This window comes from Sardina pilchardus, chromosome 1, assembly GCF_963854185.1.
Source record: "Sardina pilchardus chromosome 1, fSarPil1.1, whole genome shotgun sequence".
NCBI classification, from domain to species: Eukaryota; Metazoa; Chordata; class Actinopteri; order Clupeiformes; family Clupeidae; genus Sardina; species Sardina pilchardus.
The window spans coordinates 34327564-34347563 of NC_084994.1; the positions used below are offsets into that span (position 1 = coordinate 34327564).

General features: G+C 43.5%; 1 protein-coding gene and 1 long non-coding RNA gene across 2 annotated transcripts in view; one reads left to right on the plus strand and one right to left on the minus strand.

The window, feature by feature from the left end:
* Positions 1 to 20000, minus strand: part of sorcs3a (sortilin related VPS10 domain containing receptor 3a) — a 239572-nt gene that overhangs the window by 167714 nt on the left and 51858 nt on the right. Inside the window, exon 2 of the mRNA XM_062534116.1 lies at positions 13651 to 13679. Within this exon, the coding sequence (XP_062390100.1) occupies positions 13651 to 13679 (29 nt within the window). The remainder of the gene's footprint in view (positions 1 to 13650; positions 13680 to 20000) is intronic.
* Positions 8716 to 9371, plus strand: LOC134075210 (uncharacterized). Its single transcript, XR_009938029.1, has 2 exons — positions 8716 to 8854; positions 9134 to 9371. It is a non-coding gene; the product is annotated as an uncharacterized LOC134075210 (long non-coding RNA).

The window sequence follows — 20000 nt, forward strand, 5'->3', positions numbered from 1 at the left end:
GAACAGAACACAACAATACAATAGCAATCTCTCCATTACCGCCTATACAGTGCACCATGGAGGGGAAACGAGGGCTCATAAATAAATATCCATGTGTGCCATTGTTTACTCTGCATAACAAACAAACACAAACAACAACAACAACAACACAATACCTATGACATCTACCATCTCTCTATTGACTTATGAGGGGAATGGTGTTTTTAGGCCTCATCCAGAGCCATGATTGTAATCTGTGACTGGGATGACAGACGGGGGCGGGACGGGTCGAGACAGGCTGATTGGCCGGGCGCTCTGCCCATCAGGCAGTGTGTTGATGCGTTGTGGCAGGGGCTTTCATTGTGTCGACTCCGGGAGCAATTAGCGGTTAGCGCAAGGCTCTCCATTAGCGCACACAAAGGTTACTGGCTGCCTCCTCTGTCTGCAGCGGCCTGGTCTGACCCAACACTATAGCACAGCACAGAGAGAGAGAGGAGGAACGGCGATTTTATGTTGGCCTTATTTTGGGCAACCCCAGGTAGAGCCTTTTCATACTAGGTCATTCATTGTGTGTGTGTGTGTGTGTGTGTGTGTGTGTGTGTGTGTGTGTGTGTGTGTGTGTGTGTGTGTGTGTCTGTGTGTCTGTGTGTGTCTGTGTGTGTGTGTGTGTGTGTGTGTGTGTGTGTGTGTGTGTGACTGAGATGTGCATCATTGCTTTGTCTTTTTTTGTTTTCCAGGTCAGGCCATGTTTCCAGAGTCCCTTTTTTGTTCCGAGTCGTGTTTGTGATGTCTGTGTGCTTGGGATATGGCCTCCGAGTGCACTTTACCTGATGCTCCTAATGTCTGCCTCCCCGCTCGTCTTTCTCTGTGCCTTTCTTTCTTTCTTTCTTGTCCCTTTTTATTCATTTGCGCCAATGTACCACCACCCGTCTGACTACAAGTGTGGCACTCTCTCGCTAGTGCACCAGCCATTAAGGTGCCACAATGAGGTTCGAAACTGTAATGCACAGAGGTTTGTCGTGTGTGTGTGTGTGTGTGTGTGTGTGTGTGTGTGTGTGTGTGTGTGTTAGGGTGCAAGGCCAATGTCTATGGGACTAAGTGAACTAAACAACACAAAAAATGTGACTTTCAATGTGCCAAGTTGGATTTTGTTTAGTTTGTGGCGCCCACTTATTTATGTACACAGCTGAGATGGAGAGACAAATGTGTGAAACGGGCTGGCGGAAAGGATACACACTCTCTCTCTCTCTCTCTCTCTCTCTCTCTCTCTCTCTCTCTCTCTTTCTCTCTCTCTCTGTCTCTCTCTCTCTATGTGTGTTTGATGTTTGAAGAGCACATATGTATCACTCAGTGGGTGCCTCTCATTCGTCTCTTTATCTATCCTCCCTTCCTTCCTTGGTCCTCGTCCCCACTGATCTACATAAAGAATGATGGGGCATCAACAATTAGCCTGATTACCATCGACTTTCAAAGGCTCTGCGAGACTTTAGTCTGACCAAGAGCCTGTGCTAACACGTTTTTTCCAAGCGCTGGTTGACCCGCCTCCTTTAAGTGCCTCGATTTGCTACTGGTCGATGTCAGAAAGCGATTTGCCGAGTTTAAACCAATAACAACACTCTTTCCTCTGCCTTGAACACGCCTCTACCCAGAGCCGTTGGAGCTGCTCAAAGTTGATTGGTTCTCGACCAAAGGGGGCAGTTCCGCAGATTTCGGGAACTCAGAAATCCTTCCCGATTAGCAGTTGACCAGTCCAGAGACAGAAAAAGCCGAAGGTGTTACGTCACTGGGAGGGCGTGCCAGGCTAATCAACAATGGGATAGTCTATCCGGTGTTAGTTATAGATCAGTGGGAACGAGCCGGGAGGATCAAGAAAGGATGTTGAGAGGCACTCAGTGTCTCTCGCTAGGGCTGCCATCATGACACCAGTTGAATGTTTGAAGAGCACATATGTATCACTCAGTGGGTGCCGCTCATTTAGTCTTTTATACATCCTCCCTTCCTTCCTCGGTCCTCGTCCTCACTGATCTACATAAAAAATGGTGGGGCAGCAACAATGGGATAGTCTATCCAGTGTTAGATATAGATCAGTGGGAACGAGCCTGGAGGATCAAGAAAGGATGTTGAGAGGCACTCAGTGTCTCTCGCTAGGGCTGCCATCATGACACCAGTTGAATGGCATCTACCTGCACGAGTGGAACGGCAAGGACAAGGACGAGGACGCTGACCGGCCGGCCATATTCTTGCCAAATTGTCAGCTGTCACCTCAACCCTGTCCCCCCTGTGAATCAGAAGATGTCTAAGTCAAAGAGGCTGGATTGCTGTCTCTCTGTGACAGTAGCTCTTGCACACACCTCTGACAGCATAGGAGAAAACACACCTCTTTGGAACCAGCAAGGGGGGTGTGTGGATATCATGAGAAAAATGTTGAGAAAATGTTGAGAGACATCCCTCCGACGTACATCAGGCTACATGTCGCAGCATGTACAAACTAAGGGTGATTTGTGCAAGAGGCTCTGTTAAGGGGTGGGCCTGAATACATGTGTGTGTCTTCTGCATGTCAAAAAGCAGCCACAAACCACACGTGAGTGGATTTCATGGGGTGGCTCTCAAACTCTCTCCTCTCTCCTCGAGGCTCGTTCCCACTTATCTATAACTAACAGTGGATAGACTACCCCATTGTTGCCGCCCCATCATTTTTTATCTAAATCAGTGAGGACGAGGATCGAGGAAGGAAGGGAGGGTGTATAAAAGGCACCCATGGTCTCTCTCGTCCTCTGTGAAAGAGAGCGTCTTCCGTGTGGTACTACTGCTGGGGCCGGTCGCCATAGGGAATGGATCACCTCGTCCCCGCGTGCACACACACACACACACATTGGGCAGGCAGGAGGTTGAAGGATGACGGGGCGGCGATTCGATCTGACATTAACAGATGATTTACTCTTTCCGTCAGCTCAGGAAAACAAATTACGGTCCGGCCACCGAAATGTTCTCTCATCTCTTAAAGAGAAACAGAAAGAGAACGAATGAACGAAAGACGCACTGACGCAACAGTGAACTGTCGGAATACCAATTCACTTAAAAGAACAATTTTTTTCCCAGAGAATTTTCCCTCTTAAATGAGGTAGATACCTCTCTATCTGTGTGTGTGTGTGTGTGTGTGTGTGTGTGTGTGTGTGTGTGTGTGTGTGTGTGTGTGTGTGTGTGTGTGTGTGTGTGTGGGTGTGTGTGTGTGTGTGGGTGTGTTAAGGTGACCAGATGTCCGAGATCAAAACCGGGGGAAATCCCAAAAATTTGGAAAAATGGTTGAAATACATACATGTTTTATCTTAGGTAGTTTTAAAATAGGTAGTTTTTCTGCATTTTCCTGGTGGCAGGCAACCAAAAACAGGGACTGTCCCCTGAAACCAGGAATGCCTAGTCACCCTAGTGTGTGTGTGTGTGCATAGGTACAGTGTGCGGGTGAGGAGCAGCACTGTTATTTAACAGGCAGAAAGAAAACACTGTTATTGTATCGAGACAAAACAGCGGAGGCCATTTCCCCAGTCATTCCTCAGCGGAGCGGCCCTGCTAATGTGAACGTATAGCACTCGTGTACACGTGTAGAGCGGCATTCATTAGGTACAGTGAGCTCCGAGCTGGCTATTTATTCTCGCTAATGTTTTATTAATGCTGAGCTTTTTTGCCGCCGGGGGCAAATGTTTCATTGCTGTTGCCACCCTCGCGCACGAGCCCATCAATCATTCCCTACGAATCTAATGACATATTATCAGCTCAGACAGCCTCCTGAGAGAGAACACCAGGCTTCAGTTCAAATTGAGCTCTCTCTCTCTCTTTTCTTCTCTTCTTTCTTCTGTCATCTCCTTTTTAATTCTTTTTTTTTTATCCCTTTCACTCCATTTTCTTACTCCCCAAGCGGAGGTGTAACTAACTACTTCCTGGCTGTGAATCGCGAACAGATACTGAATCACGGTGACGTTCTCGCATGGGTAAAAAGTGAGAGGGAAAAAAAAAACTCCGATACACATATATCTAACTCCCATAGCCTTTCAAACGATGGGAGGAAAAGTTGTTAAAGGGTTTTCACTAATCATGCTAAATGAAGCCATTCATTTCTTTTACAAAGTTTCTTTCGCATGGAGCGAAAGAAAACAGGCCCCATGTTTTTCATCATAAGGTAACGCACGGTGAAGAATGACCATTTCGGCTCGGGGCAGCTTAATTTAATTGTGCGGTGCGGTGCAGTTGTTATATTTATAAAAAAGGTTAGCCATTTCTCAGAAGAAACTCGAACTGTTTGCCTGGGTGCAAGGTGTAAGGCACAGCTGCGGTGACAGATGGTATACGTCTCAAGAATAGCACATATAAACTCACCGACACCGCCATAAAATTTACAGGTTCTACCAAGGAGACACCCGGCATAAAAAAGGCCCATCGAGTGGCCCACATTTCTTAAGCATGGCATCGTTCCTAGTGGGAGCCGTAAACTTTCCGATGGTAAAAGTTTCCTATGCCACTTTTTTTCCTTTCCCCAAAGTATGGTGTGCATACATTCATCTATGCCTACTTCATATTTTCATAGCCCCCTTAAAAAATGACACTCCACAATTTGGTCAGAAAATGGAAGCGCTTGCTCGATTGTGAAATACCATCCGAATTCTCAACTCCAGAATCAATCTCTTTCCTTTCTGTCTTTTTTCTTCCTTTCCTTCTCTTTTCCTTCGTTCTCTTTCTCCTGAACCGAGCCACAACTCCACAGCAACGCTTAGCACTCTTCGCACTCTAAAAACCTGGCGGCGTGACCCTGTCTGAACACCCCCCCCCCCCCCCCCACCCCCCGCCCCCCACCACCCCCCGGCACACATAACACAGACCCAGGGTGTGGGGGCGACCAGAGCAGAGCCCGGAGCCCGGAGCCCAGAGTCCGGCGCTAGCCAGAACGCGGGGCGACCCAGGCGGCGGGAACAGAGCCGGGGCCAGCCAGCAACCGTGATCTGACCCTGACCGTGGAGGCCAGGCAGCCAGGGAGGACCGCCAGTGTAGAGAGGGGAGTGATGGGGGGCGGGAGGGAGTGATGGGGGCGGGAGGGAGGGAGTGATGGGGTGTGGTGTCGGGGTTGGAGCAGAACATCCCCTGTGGCGGAGAATGGATAATAACTCTAGTGGGTTAAAACACCACCCTGGAGCCCTTCAAGCTCTATCTCGCTCTCTATCTCTCTCTCTCTCTCTCTCTCTCTCTCTCTCTCTCTCTCTCTCTCTCTCTCTCTCTCTCTCTCTCATTCTCTGCTTTTGAACAGCCGTTTCACATTGCTGGTGAAGTGCTTCTCATATGCTGGCCTTCAAGGGAAAAAGGGATGAAATCTGAACGGCTTGTTTATTTTATAATGGATTTTTTAATGTGGTTATTTACGGTGCTTTTACAACCTCCCTTTCCCCCTTATCATGCCACCCAGGTCAATCTATCCACTTGGGAACTGTTTTTTTTATTTATTTATTTATTATTATTTTCACAAATTCCACTTACAACTGGAATGCCATATGGCCTATGTCTCCATGTGGGGAAAAAACAAGTTCTGTGCCTGCCCTGGATATTCCTCCTAAGCACTATACTCTGCACAAGCCACCTGGCAAATTGTGATTTTTTTTCTTTTTCTTTCTCAAAAATGACATAAAGAATGGCATTACGAAGATGTCATGGCGGAAAATGGGGCCATTGCCATGTAGCCCGTATGACTAGTTAAAAATGACATGTTTTTTTTGTTTGTATTTTTTAGAGTAAGAATGGCATTATGAAGATGTGAAGTGGAAAATGTGTCCATAATCTGTACAGACAAACAATCAGTTGGCCTGGAATTATCAGTATAGGTCTGTGGTGGCTCTGGATTGCTAGACTGTTTATAAATAAATAAATCATATTCACGGACACAACAAGATTTTTCTGACAGGGTAGGTGTGAGACGTCGAGGACAGCTACTACCTGTGTTTGTTTAGAAGATATTGAGTAAGTGTTGAAATATGTCAACCTCTGACAGGAGTCGGGCCATTGCGAGTTGCTACCTCGAAAGTGTTGAGCTTCACACATATCGTGTTTAACAAAGCACTTTGGTGTATGTAGTTTCAACGTTTTTTTTTTACACGGGTCTGTTGACAAAAGCACACAGTAGAGGCAATCAGGGCGGTTAGAGAACACAATGATGCTGGTTCACAGATATTACACTAAATTTACAGCTGGGAGTTCACAGAATATGCTTGGTTGAGTTTTTGTTTGCCTTTTTTTGTTGTTGTTGTTTGCTGAGACAAATGTACTTTGTTCACTTGAGCATTTCTTGGTCTAAATAATTAACCACTGGCAAGAAAAATACAACAATACTTTGACATCCTAAAAAAGAAAGAAAGAAAGAAAAAAACAGACAACAGCAATCCGATGATATTCCACGGAGACAGACTAGTACGACTCCCAACATTTTTGTAATAACATCAACAGTAGTCGCACACTGGGAACACACACACACGCAGACACACACACACACACACACACACACACACACACACACACACACACACACACAAAAACAGGAACAACTCTGCGAAATCAGCCATGCCCGTGTCCCTTATGTGTTAGATACTGCAAGCAGAGACAAGTGTCACCAACAGAAGTGCAAAAGCACACAAATGTCTGGGGAATTTTTTTTCTGGGATAAACTCCAGCTAGAATTGATTTGATGGCATTTTGATGGCACCTTCCGGGTCATTAATATTGGATGATATGCATATTCGGGCACTGCATATTTATTATAGTTACCGCACCTGTCATAATGGATTTTAATCCAAGCTGGCGCCCTGAAAATGTAACACAAAGAAAAACATCTGCTTTGTCATCCTGCTCACTTATAAAGGAAAACTTTTCCTAAACTCTGTACTGAAGTATCATACTGCAGTTTACAGGAACCAATATTCCTCTTCAATTTGTAACTGTCACCATCTCAAGACAACAGCCTTGACAAAAAAAGTCCATTAAGATCCAAAAATATATATATATATGGTAAAGGTTGTCTGAAAGTGACATGGATATACAGTATATATATATATATATATATCCCCTGTGGGATTCTGTGTAGCCTTCAATTCTGCACTAACTGTCTGGGTGCAGTGGGAACCTAATTTCAATTGGATTTGATGGCACTCATTGCGGGTAACAACACAATGGCTGTGAAATGGTCCCCCTGCACATTCCACACGACATTTGGTTTGCCCTGGGAGATGGCACATGTCTCAGAGACACAATCTGAACAGAAGAGAGGAAGGAGAAAATGGAGAATGGAAATCTGGTTTTGTCTTGTTTTCATTTGGTTAAAAAATAATGTCCTTAAAATAGCTGGTAGGTCTTGTACAGTTTTTTTTTTCTTTCATTGTTCATTGTGTGTGTATGTGTGTGTGTGTGTGTGTGTGTGTGTGTGTGTGTGTGTGTGTGTGTGTGTGTGTGTGTGTGTGTGTTTTCCTCTTGTTTCTAAAGTCAAATGAAGGGCAAAAACACTTAGTGATCTGTCTGTCTGTATGCAACTCATTAGAACAATGGTGAGCCAGGAATCTTCTGAGAAACACACACACACGCACACAGACAGACTCACAGACACACACACAGCTGTCACACACACACACACACACACACACACACACACACACACACACACACACACACACACACACGGTGAACCTGATTTCTTCAAGTAGCCGTTGTTCCAGGGACAACTGCCTAAAGTTGTTCCAGGTCCGACAACTCTGTTAACCAATCGCTGCTATGTGATGTCATCAATGTGCGACTTCACCCCCTGTTCAAAATTTCCCTCCCGAAATCAACATCTTTCCAGCTCTGTGTAGGTAAGTCATTGCACTGTTTCTTCTCAACAATTTCCCATGTAAAATAAGTGACTCAATGTGCATTTTCAAAATTATTTATTGTAGGAATGTTGTTTTGGTGCCAGTTTAGTAAGGAGTTTTCGAGTTCAATTCACCTTTTCGTTATAGCCCATATCTAAAGATATCCGTTAGCTGCTAATGGTAAGCATATGTTCTGTCAAATTCAGGCAATATTGTAATGACATGTATGTTTACTCCTCAATAGCTGTTAGAAATTTTAGCATGAGCTTGTTAATAGCAATTTGTAAACTACCACAAGCTTTTATTTTAACCTTTCAATATGTTTGAATTTGAAATGTCATGTAGGCTAGATTTAGTCAGTTAGGCTACTTGGCTAGAAGCACAGATTTTGGACTACTATTCTCCGATTAGTCTCTTATTAGTGGGCTAAAATCTTTATTTAGTGTACATTAAGAGTTGATACTCATTTTGATCTGCGGAGGGTGCTATTGAGGCAATGTTAGTACAGGTTCATCATTGATCAACCCGGACCAACATTGATCCTGGGCCGTCATTACCATGTTGACCCAGGAGCAACATTTTCTCATTGACCCTGAGCTAACGTTACCATGTTGACCCAGGAGCAACATTTTCTTGTAGAGCCTGGGCTAACGTTACCATGTTGACCCAGGAGCAACATTTTCTTGTTGAGCCTGGGCTAACGTTACCATGTTGACCCAGGAGCAACATTTTCTTGTTGAGCCTGGACTAATGTTACCATGTTGACCCAGGAGCAACATTTTCCTAACATTGCACAATTACTGTTCTTTTCAGGGACGCAAAAAAAGAGTGTGCCTCCTATCGTAAAAGCTTTACCCAAAAAGAAAAAAACAAGGACAACAATATTCAGCGCCCTGTCAGAGCAGGAAGCAAAGGAGCTGGCCAATGGTTTTGCCACTAGACTGGCATTGGATGTTACTGCTGACACAGTCTGTGACGGAGTGGATGCTGCATGTGCTGATGTACTGTAACTAAGTGTTCTTCCATCCTAGACTAACACTACACTTTCCATTTTCCAGTTATACTGACCCACACTACTGTTTTATACTTATGCCTTATTCTTTATTGCATGAAAATGCAATGCACTGTTCTTTGAAGTCTTCCTGTTAGAGTTCATGAAAACTACTGTTACTGTCTAGTGTTATCCAAAGTTGTCTTTTGTAATGAGACAAAATGCACTCTTGTTCTTCAAAGTCTTATTTTTCATATTCTTACGTAACATTTGCGTATCCTCATTACAGGAAGACACTTCAGAAATTACAAAGCAACCTGAAAGCAGCCTTGACGGAATCATCAATTTGGATCTCCAGCTTTGGATGCTACTATGTCTTTTCTTATTGACAAGCTGGACAGGGTTGGCAAATGAAAGGCACTAGTTGTCCTTTTAGTTGTGTTTTTTGTTGTAAAGCCACATTGTTTTTTGTCTTAAAACCCCCAGTTGTGTTTCAGTCTAATTAAATGTCATATAATTAGATGTAATTGGGCTTTTTGTCTTTGTTCATACAGGACATCTGAATCAATGAAAGACAATTTTTCATGAATATTTTCATAACATTTGGGGTATTTCATTTGACTTTGTGACACCTATGGTCTTCTGTTAAAAAACAACTAAACATACGTAACTAAATTTGATTCCAGGCACATATAGTTTTACCTACAGATCAGCTGATCAGATGTGCAGTATAAGTGCACTTACACTAGGTGCGTTCAAGATGGCTGCGCAGCACAAAAACTGCGCAGCACAAGATGCACATGGTTAAAAATCTGTCCACGATGGTCTAGATGGGTGTGTTTTCGACTCGACAGTCGGTATCACATGGCCTCAACTTATCGCGGGAGCAAGGCGTGGCCAGGCAGCTGCTTCGCAACAGAGCAGCAGCTTTGGAGGTACTGCAGAGCGCAGCGGAGCCTAGACCCTGCCTTCATGACGTCAGGTCTTTGCCCTAATTGGCTTTTACATCCCTGACGTATGTGCAGGTGTTTAGATGCCTCCTCATATCCACAAGGGTCCGTGCGGGTCCCCTCGGATGTGCCTCGTGATTCGTCACATGGTCAAGTCTAGACTACGGGAAGTAGAGAGTGTACAACTTCATAGCAGCGTTTGTATCCCCTCCCCTGCTGCCAACGGCAACTCTCGCTGCTGCAAGAAGTCATTTGGAGTTGAACTTGAACACGCCTACTGACATAAAAACACATCCCACTTTCTCTCTTTGCTTCCTGTGGCAAACTTCAAATAGGCTTGGTTCAGTGAGGCCTGTATAGGCCAAAATCACTACACTAGAACTTTAACATTTGTATTATTCATGAGAGCATTTTTTATACAGAGGTCTATCACAAAGTGATTGATAACATTCAATATCTTTAATTGAAAATGCTGGAACACCAAAGTAACCTTGAAATTAACATTACCTTATTACATACCTTACCATACCTTAATGGGTAAAGCTAGGGTAAAAGTAGAGGTCTAGGGAATTTTAGGTTTGAAGAATCATGGGCCAACGGGCTGTAAGAAGAAAGAGTAGGCCTGTTCCTCATCTCTCAATTACATGTCTATCTGGTGCCGTGGTGAAGGTTATTTTTAAAGCAACACGAAAGAGTTTTTTGTACCTTAACCCGAGTCTAAATCCCCCCCTGGGGATTTGAAAAACTGTTCCAAACTTACATCTCAATCTCTGCTAGTTTTTGTCCTAGAAACATAATTTATAAGTGACACCATCAGAAACTTTAAATCAACTAGTTTCCACTTTACTCTCATATAATTATTGTGGAGGACCTCTAGAATATAACCGTATGTGCCACTTTTGCATTAGATGTTTTTAGTTAGATTAAATATTTCAAAATATCAAGGTATAGCTGACTGCCTCAAAGTGTGTGAAAAGGCCCCGGATCTCCCAAATGTTAAAATAATGTTTCCAAAATCATTTCAGCGGTTCATCAACTCGTAACAGGGTGAACGGCACTTCTGCTTTCACTCTGCGTCCCTCTATTGGCTATAACCGCACTATGTAACCAGATCGGGTAGCGTATTTGTAGTTTGATGAGACATAAGAAACTACAAATTTGACTTGCTTCAATACATAAAATCATGCAACATACTCCACCTTGTCTGTGGACGTCGCTATTTGCTGGATAAACAAATAGCTAGCGTATGACAGATATGCCCCAATTATAAACAATTTGACTCAACTAAGTGTAGGTATCAGTGTAAGATACGGTTACTGCACAATCATTCAACAATTACCAATTATTTGATTACTGATCTGAGCACAGCTTTTGCCCTGGATCTCACCACAGTCAAAGCAATTTCCAGTGTGGCATTAACAGGGTGGGATGCATATGGTGTAGATAAAAAGATCTAGGACACAATCGGGTGAAAGAAAAAAAGGCTAGTTTCAACAACAGATACATTCTCCTTAAAAGCATGTATTCCAGGGTATTAAATACATTTTATTTTTTTATGAAATAAAAAAAATCCCCAAAAAGGAGGCATGACAACATCTCTATATAGGTTTTCCCTTGCTTTCGTGACCATTCATTGGCTTGGAGGAGTATGATGTTTGGTTTAAGTCCAAGAGTGATCCACTTTTCAATCTTCAGAATAAGGTCTGGATGAATACGATGGCAGTGGCCATCCTCTTTTAAAAGTGGGTAGTGCCCACTGTGATCGTTGCACGTTCTCTGCACAACCACTTTCAAACCTTTATGATAATTTCTGACTTTGAATGAAACGTACACTTTGCATCCAGTGACTTTGGCTTTTTACAGACACAGGACCAGACCTTGCACAGTGAAACAAATACTGTAGCATCACCTTTTTTGGTCACTGAAACTGGAATAGCATGTTTTCCTGAAAGATGCTGTGTTTTCTTCATTATTAATCTTTCTAATATGTGCCTGTTCATCAACTTCTTTCAGAAAATGGATATGAAGCTTGGTGTTTTTCCTTCTTTCCCTCTTTTTTTCTTCTTTAAAAACTGCTTCCTTTATTGATTATATCCTCCATCTCTGAAATGCACACAACACACAAATACCACTGTCAGTTACTGAGTACGCTAACTTAAAGGTAGGGCAAGAAATGTTTTCTTGGAGCACTTTACTATATTGATATAAGATCCCATTCACACCAGGATTGCGGCCAATTAATTGAATACTCTGACAGGGTATACATATTGAAGTCTAGTCCAAGCAAAGGGTCAACAAGAAAACATTGTTCTGTTAAAGGCTAACTCTTTACTATCAATGTTTAGTCCAACGCATATAAGCAAATAAACTGGCACAAATAGTTAATGATAAAATGTTGCTCCTGGGTCAACATTGTAATGTTAGCCCAGGGTCAATGAGAAAATGTTGCTCCTGGGTCAACATGGTAACGTTAGCCCAGGCTCAACAAGAAAATGAGTCAACATGGTAACGTTAGCCCAGGGTCAATGAGAAAATGTTGCTCCTGGGTCAACATGGTAATGACGGCCCAGGATCAATGTAGTGATGTTGGTCCAGGTTGATCAATGATGAACCTGTACTAACATTGCCTCAATAGCACCCTCCGCAGATCAAAAGAAGTATAAACTCTTAATGTACACTAAATAAAGATTTTAGCCCACTAATAAGAGACAATCGGAGAATAGTAGTCCAAAATCTGTGCTTCTAGCCAAGTAGCATAACTGACTAAATCTACATGACATTGCAAATTCAAACATACTGAAAGGTTAAAATAAGAGCTTGTGGTAGTTTACAAATTGCTATTAACAAGCTCATGCTAAAACAGCTATTCTAACAGCTATTGAGGAGTAAACATACATGTCATTACAATATTGCCTGAATTTGACTGAACATATGCTTACCATTAGCAGCTAACGGATATCTTTAGATATGGGCTATAACGAAAAGGTGAATTGAACTCGAAAACTCCTTACTAAACTGGCACCAAAACAACATAGTTCTTACAATAAATAATTTTGAAAATGCACATCGAGTCTCTTATTTTACATGGGAAACAGAAGAAACAGTGCAATGACTTACCTACACAGAGCTGAAAAGATGTTGATTTCGGGAGGGAAATTTTGAACGGGGGTGAAGTCGCACATTGATGACATCACATAGCAGTGATTGGTTAACAGAGTTGTTGGACCTGGAACAACTTTAGGGGTGTTGTCCCTGGAACAACGGCTACTTGAAGAAATCAGGTTCACCACACACACACACACACACACACAAGCTCATCGCCACCAGCAGTGAAGAGGAATACTTTACAAGGGCACAGTAAGCAGTTGCCGTACCAGCCCACACTAACACATCAAGAGGACTAACTGCATGATTAGCACCCACCCAAAATAGCATCTGAATTGGGCAGAGCATGGGCAAGGCTCTGTCAGCCGCCATCCGTCTCGCCGTGCAGCGCAATCTCTCCCTTTCGCATGCGTTCATGGTTAAAACAGAAGACATGTTTGTACTCTCCTTGTGGGGTTATATGCTGCACTGCTGGCAATCAAAATTGGATAACATTTGATTAAAAAAAGATAATGTGCAAAAGGAAATTATGTATTCCTTTAATTATGTATTGGCCGTAAGGGGGGTGAAATAACTCCCGATGCACACAGGGTAAATGCAAATATGGTTTATGCAAACAGTATTGTTTCCCACACACTGCATTTGTTGGGATGTAATTAGGCGTTTCTATGACATTTTGCCCTCATGACTTCAGGCCACAGATGCTCGTACCTCCTCTCTTGATTACAGCTGGGCGTGTGGAAGTGACCACCGCCATTTTGAACTGGAAGACAACACTTCCTTACAAAATATCTAATATAGCTAAAAATACATTTAACTCACCAAACAGAATGCCTGGATTTGTTTCTTTTGTCGATTAAGCAAATAAAAATGAAAAACATTTTCCCACAGGGATGTTATCTAAACAACCAGGAGAGTAAAACTGTTAAAATGCCAACAATCCACCCCCTATTGGCATATCACAGTGGGTGGCAATTTGATTTAAAAAAAAATGCCATCATGGCATCCATTTTGGGCTAAAAACAGCACAGAATCCAAACACCATTCTCCTTCAAGTACTCACTAAACGACAGGGAGGAATTAAAAGATTTGACTTCATTGTCAGTATTATTCTGCGTCTCTCTTAAAAAATATGAACCCTTACGCCAGCGATACTCACGTCAGAGAACTGACACATGACACAAGAGCCTTGACAGTCTAACGGATGTAAATTAAACCGCCTTGTGAAACACGGTTAACATTAATGTCTCCCGACAACTTGGCCATTTGTGTGTCGACTACGAAAAGACAAGCATTCGCTGGCTTGTTATTTATTCACTGGCTTGTTGGCTTGTTGATTTATTTATTTATTTATTTCGCCCGGGTGACATTCTGGGGGTCTTCTCGGCGTAAGGCTAATGACAAAAGGCAAATGCGAGAGTTCAGCTAAGCCTGCGGCTACGAGAAGTTTTGATGAGACTTGATGCTATTGTTTTAATCACTTTGCAGACAATAGCACTACCCTCTGACTAATGCACTGGGAATGCATGTGCATGTGTGTGTGTGTGTGTGTGTGTGTGTGTCTATGTGTCTGGCACAATGTACGTATACTAATGACTGATGACGTGGCCATTGCTCCTTTTTCAGTATAGACATGCATGTTACAGAATACAGTAAAATACAGAATACAGCTTCCCTTTTCATAGAATACAGAAAAATCGCAACTTAATACAGTAACCAGATAAAGTATTTCATCTTTCTGCACATCCATTCATCTGTCATCTGCTTACATACCTATCTGTCTGTCCATCCATATTTCTTATGGGAAACCATCACATCATAATATTCTGTTTTACACGGGTATATTTCAGATGTGCACTCCGTTTTTGCTGAATTACTTTGAGTAGACTTCTTATGCCATGCATACACAGTGCCATAATTGCTTTTTATCATAACAAGAGTCAAAGTTTCAAAGGGCCCACGGGTGGTGTCTCCTCCATGCGAGGTTAGTAGAAGTAGGGGGCACTTTGAAAGTGCTCTCACTGGACCTAACAATCATTAAACTCGCTACACTTTCAGCTTTGTTCATCATTACCTGCTGGCTACACTACTCCCTGGCTGATGGAGCTAGCATCGCTTCCTGAAGAGGTTCTTCATACTCATTAACCTCAGTGGGTTGGAGTACCTCAGGGCTCTATCCTTGGCCCGCTGTCTCCTTAACTGTACATCCTACTTTCAAGAATATATCATCGGCATTAGTCATCCCTCCGTGGTCATGTTTTGCTGCGGTGTTGATACTAATTATACGGGCTGCCATCCTTGCCTCTTGCCTCCAATTGCACTGCTGATCTTCACTGGATACTTGCTTCTGATAGAAACCTGAGGGTATATGCCCCACCATCACACTCCATGTATTTGATGTTTTCATCTCCTAATTGAGATGGTACTTTTAAAGTATATTGCACTGTCCACCACCATTTGTGCGCAGTGATGTTCAATGTAAGACAGTCTATTTCAAAGAGAGGGAACTTGGTAGGAGGTAAACTAACTAACAAGAGGTTGAGCTCTATCTACTGCATGCCCATGACCAACTCCGACTATGCGGTCAAACAAATTGGCATTCACATAACTTTGTTGTGGTTTGTTACTTTGTTGAGTTTCTTATGGTGTGAAGAAGGGAGAGGGGGTAGCTTCAAAGCATATTGGTTCAAAGCCGATACATGAGTGTGCATACATTTCTCTCTCTCGCTCACACACACACACACACACACACACTCTGGAAAATGCACATTAAGTCTTAAAATGCATAATTTCTTTACAAGAATGATCCGTTACAATAAAGGAATGATGAGATCTCTGATCTCAGGACTGCAGACAGAGATGTTGTGTGAGCTTCTTTGGCCTTCCTTTGGATAAAAAAAAAGCAGAGGGATCACATCAAATCTGTGGGTAAGACATGGGGAGTGAAATCGGAACATGACCTGAGGTCAGTTTTGAGCTCGGCCTCCCAGGAGACGCCCAGGCCACAGCTGCCCCAAATCCCCCCCCCCCCCGTCGAGAAATGTTTCGGATGTCACAAAGAGCTCTCCGAGTAAATGCATGCGTGAGACATCGATGGCACATAAAAAAGAGAGACATAACCCCAACTTTAGCCAGCCCTTCACACCTCGGCTGTGTGTGTCTGGCTTTCAAAAACACCTTGCCAGGCCTGGGAGAAAGAAGAAAAAAAAAACGGGGCTGGGAACTTCAAAAACAAAAAGCTGTGCCGCTGGCATCAATGTTGCCAAGGCTTTTTCAGCACGCATTCCCTGAGAGTCAAATCCATTGGATTTGGGAAACAGATGGAGTTGTTGGAGCGATTATCCAGAGCTGGAGAGGGGTTTTTTTCTCCTTCTTTCTTTTTCCCCCCTTTCCGCTCAGTTCTGCCGCCCACTCCTCGAAATATTTGGCCGTTCGAGGAATAACCTCTGATGTAAAGACCTTCGCTCTCCTTTCTGATCCCTCATACACTATTCCTATTCTCATACCTTCATGGACACATTATATTATGTATTTACCATCACACTTTACCTTGGATCGTCTACCCACAGAGTCAGACTACCTACAGTAATGTCCTGTGTATAAGCTGCATTGTGTAAGCCGCAGGGCAGTGTTTTATGCAAGTTTAAAAGAAACAAAACCATATTAATACTATATTAACTGCCCCCCTGTATTAATCTCATAGCTGAAGAAATTGTGCAAAATTAATGTACAAGCCACGGCTAATAGTCGGGAAATTACGGTACAGATGCTCAGATTATCAGCTATCTGTTGACACTTTGTGAACTATAATATATGGTCCAGCAGGTTAGGGGTTAGATTTGGTTAAGGTGATATTTAGTGATTGTTCAACAACAACTTTACATGCTGAACTGGAATCTTAACAGATGATCTGCTAAGTCTCAGTGGACACACCATCCAAGTAAAGTGTTGGCGTATTTCCCCATTCATACAGTACCATTCATCACCAATGCTATCTTTCACAGGGTGAGGGGGCAGTGGAATATGTCAAGGAAGTGCTTTGTACTTCGCACAGCTGAGATAAGGATTCATTTGAGAGGCTTTGTTTACTTAGCCTATCATTGCCTTCTCCGTATTGTCCAACAATATGTTTCCGTATGATCACAATTCACGATGCAATTGGAGGAAATGACTTTCGCTAAACACACAGTGGGGGGGACGTATGAAACACAATGGCGTAGCAGATAGGTTCACCCTGATCATTAAGACCCAGACAAAACAAACAAGGAGGATATTCAGCAGCGACGGCACACACTGATTAAGTGAGAGCTTTCCACTCTAATGACTGTATGTTCACACAGTTCTCTTGACACTTGTTTTCCTTCTCTCTCTCTCTCTCTCTCTCTCTCTCTCTCTCTCTCTCTCTCTCTCTCTCTCTCTCTCTCTCGGTAGTTTCACCAACGTCTCGGCACACTGATTTCCTTCACCTTCCACCCTCACATCATCCTCAACTGCTCTCCAAGACTTTATTTTGTTTTCCCTTTATTTATCTTCATTATATAACGATCTCTCCTTAATTGTGGAGTGTGTGTGTGTGTGTGTGTGTGTGTGTGTGTGTGTGTGTGTGTGTGTGTGTGTGTGTGTGTGTGTGTGTGTGTGTGTGTGTGTGTGTGTGTGTGTTGTGTCTGCTGTTGTTGGCCATGTTGTGCTCTACCCCTAGGCATCTCTCTCATCAGCCCAAATTCATCCCCCCATCCCCACCCCCCGCCCTGCTAAATCTCCACACTTTCTCTCCAGCGTCATCTTCAGCTGCTATTTCATACTTGGTATTTTCCTCCAATGTTATCTTCTTCTCCTTAGCGTCGGCTTGATATGTGCTGTTGTCACTGACTGCCACCCTCTGTCCACCCCCTGGCAATGAACCTGTTTTGTTTCAGAGGCGGAGTTGGGTAAAGTGCAGTGTTGACACACACACACACATACATACACACTCACACTCATGCACACCCACACACACACACACACACCATACACACACACACACACACACACACACACACACACACACACACACACACACACACACACACACTAACACACCCCTCCTCTGCTGATGAGACCGCTAGGCCGGATTGATTGCTGTCACTTGGAGGCCCTCATCTTCCTCTTCATCGCTCGCCTCCAAAGGAAAATGGCCACCCTGACATCTCACCCATCACCCGCCGCCATGCAATCTGCTCACACCAATGTCGCGCCTATTATTCCATCTGCTAATATCCCTCACTGTCTGGCTGTCTGTCTGTCTGACTGGCTGGCTGTCTGGCTGGCTGGCTTGCTCATGCTCTGTCGATTTAACTGTCTGGCTTGCATCTTTCGAAACCCTTTGGTTCATGTGCCTGTTTAATACCACTCCCAGGTCCTCAAAAAAGAAACACATTATATCTAGATGATATATTCGTACGTGCATATCATAGTTGAGGACACTGAGGTTACTGCACAGCCTTTTTTTCAAGGGAATCGAGGACACTGGATTTTTCCAATGTTATGCATCAAAGTGCTCCACAATAGAGAGAGTCCTTGAACGGTTGATTAAAATCTCATTTTTCGACACTTCATACTCTTTGGGGATACATACATTCCTCGATGTATAACTGCGGGGAAGTCAACTGTTCACTTCTTTTTACTGTTTTTCTGGAAAATTCTATGTCTCTGGGAGAGAAGGTTAGCGTGATATAACAGGTGCCCAATGGCTATTTGAAATTTAATCATTTTTGACATTCGTTCGTTCGGTGGGATAGTAACTGTTTTTTCCCCAGTCTCATCACATTGCATTTTGGGAAGTTCACATTCTCCCCGAGCGAAACGCAGACGCCATCAGAGCTGAAGTGTTTACACCCAAAAAAATAGGTCTCGACGAGGGTAGCTAACACGCCTGTGAGAGCAGTCTCCCTCATGGGGAGAAAAGGCACGAATTTGGAACTCATTTTTCCAAATGTCCGCTCAAACGGAAAAGGAGGGGAGGCATTAGGCAGTTTTGCTTCATTATTATTTTATTTTCTTCGGAGCCTGAACTTTTTCATAAGGTCCTCCTCCAGTGCTTCATATTCTTTCAATTTTGTCTAAAAAAAAAAAGAGTGACAATCTAAATTGGATCAGTGCAGCTCGAATGCAAACAAATGAGTTTCTACACTGACCCCACTAACTGACAGGTGAGAGGTAGTGACAGACAACTCCCCCCCCACACACACACACACACACACACACGCACACACACACACTTCACTTTTGAAATGAAATACCAGAACATGACTAACTCTGTCTGACAGTGTTTTCTCAGTGTCGTTTCCCAGAGTCTACATCTCGTTTTCATATGCACTGTAATTAAATATCTGAACGCATGAATGTCAGAAAGACAGAGAGACGGGTGAGGAGTGTGTGTGTGTGTGTGTGAGCGTGTGTGTGTGTGTGTGTGGGGGGGGGGGGGGCGCAGGGAGTCAAATGAAAATGAGATTGTGTGTTCCTATAATAAGTGTGTCTAAAATCAGCCTGACAAGACACCTGATATGAGGAACATCCAAATTAAATCCCTCCTAGTCATTCCAAATGACATTAGCAGTGTCTGAATACACCCACCCATTAGACACACACACACACACACACACACACACACACACACACACACACACACACACACACACACACACACACACACACACACACACACACACACACACACAAATCAGAGTTAATGATAGCCCTTATCATGTCACTGTTACATTTAAAGACATCACAGTATTTGACTATACGTTACATTTGCCTAATGACTCTGACAGTCTAATGGTTGAGATTGCATACATGCATCGCTCCACAGCGCCCCCCTCAGGCTGAGGAGCGCATGAAACACCTAAACTCTGAAACACCAACATTCGACCACCTGCTGGTCAAGTGGATACAACTGGCTGAATCAGTATCGAGAGTAAGCCAGGGATTCGCGTAAAACGCAATGATGGATTGGACCGCGTGGGTGGCTGGGCGGGGGGGCGGGCGGGCGGGCATGCACTCAGAGGGGTCACTGTGTAACTAACCACACAAACACACACACACTCTCACACAAAAAACTAA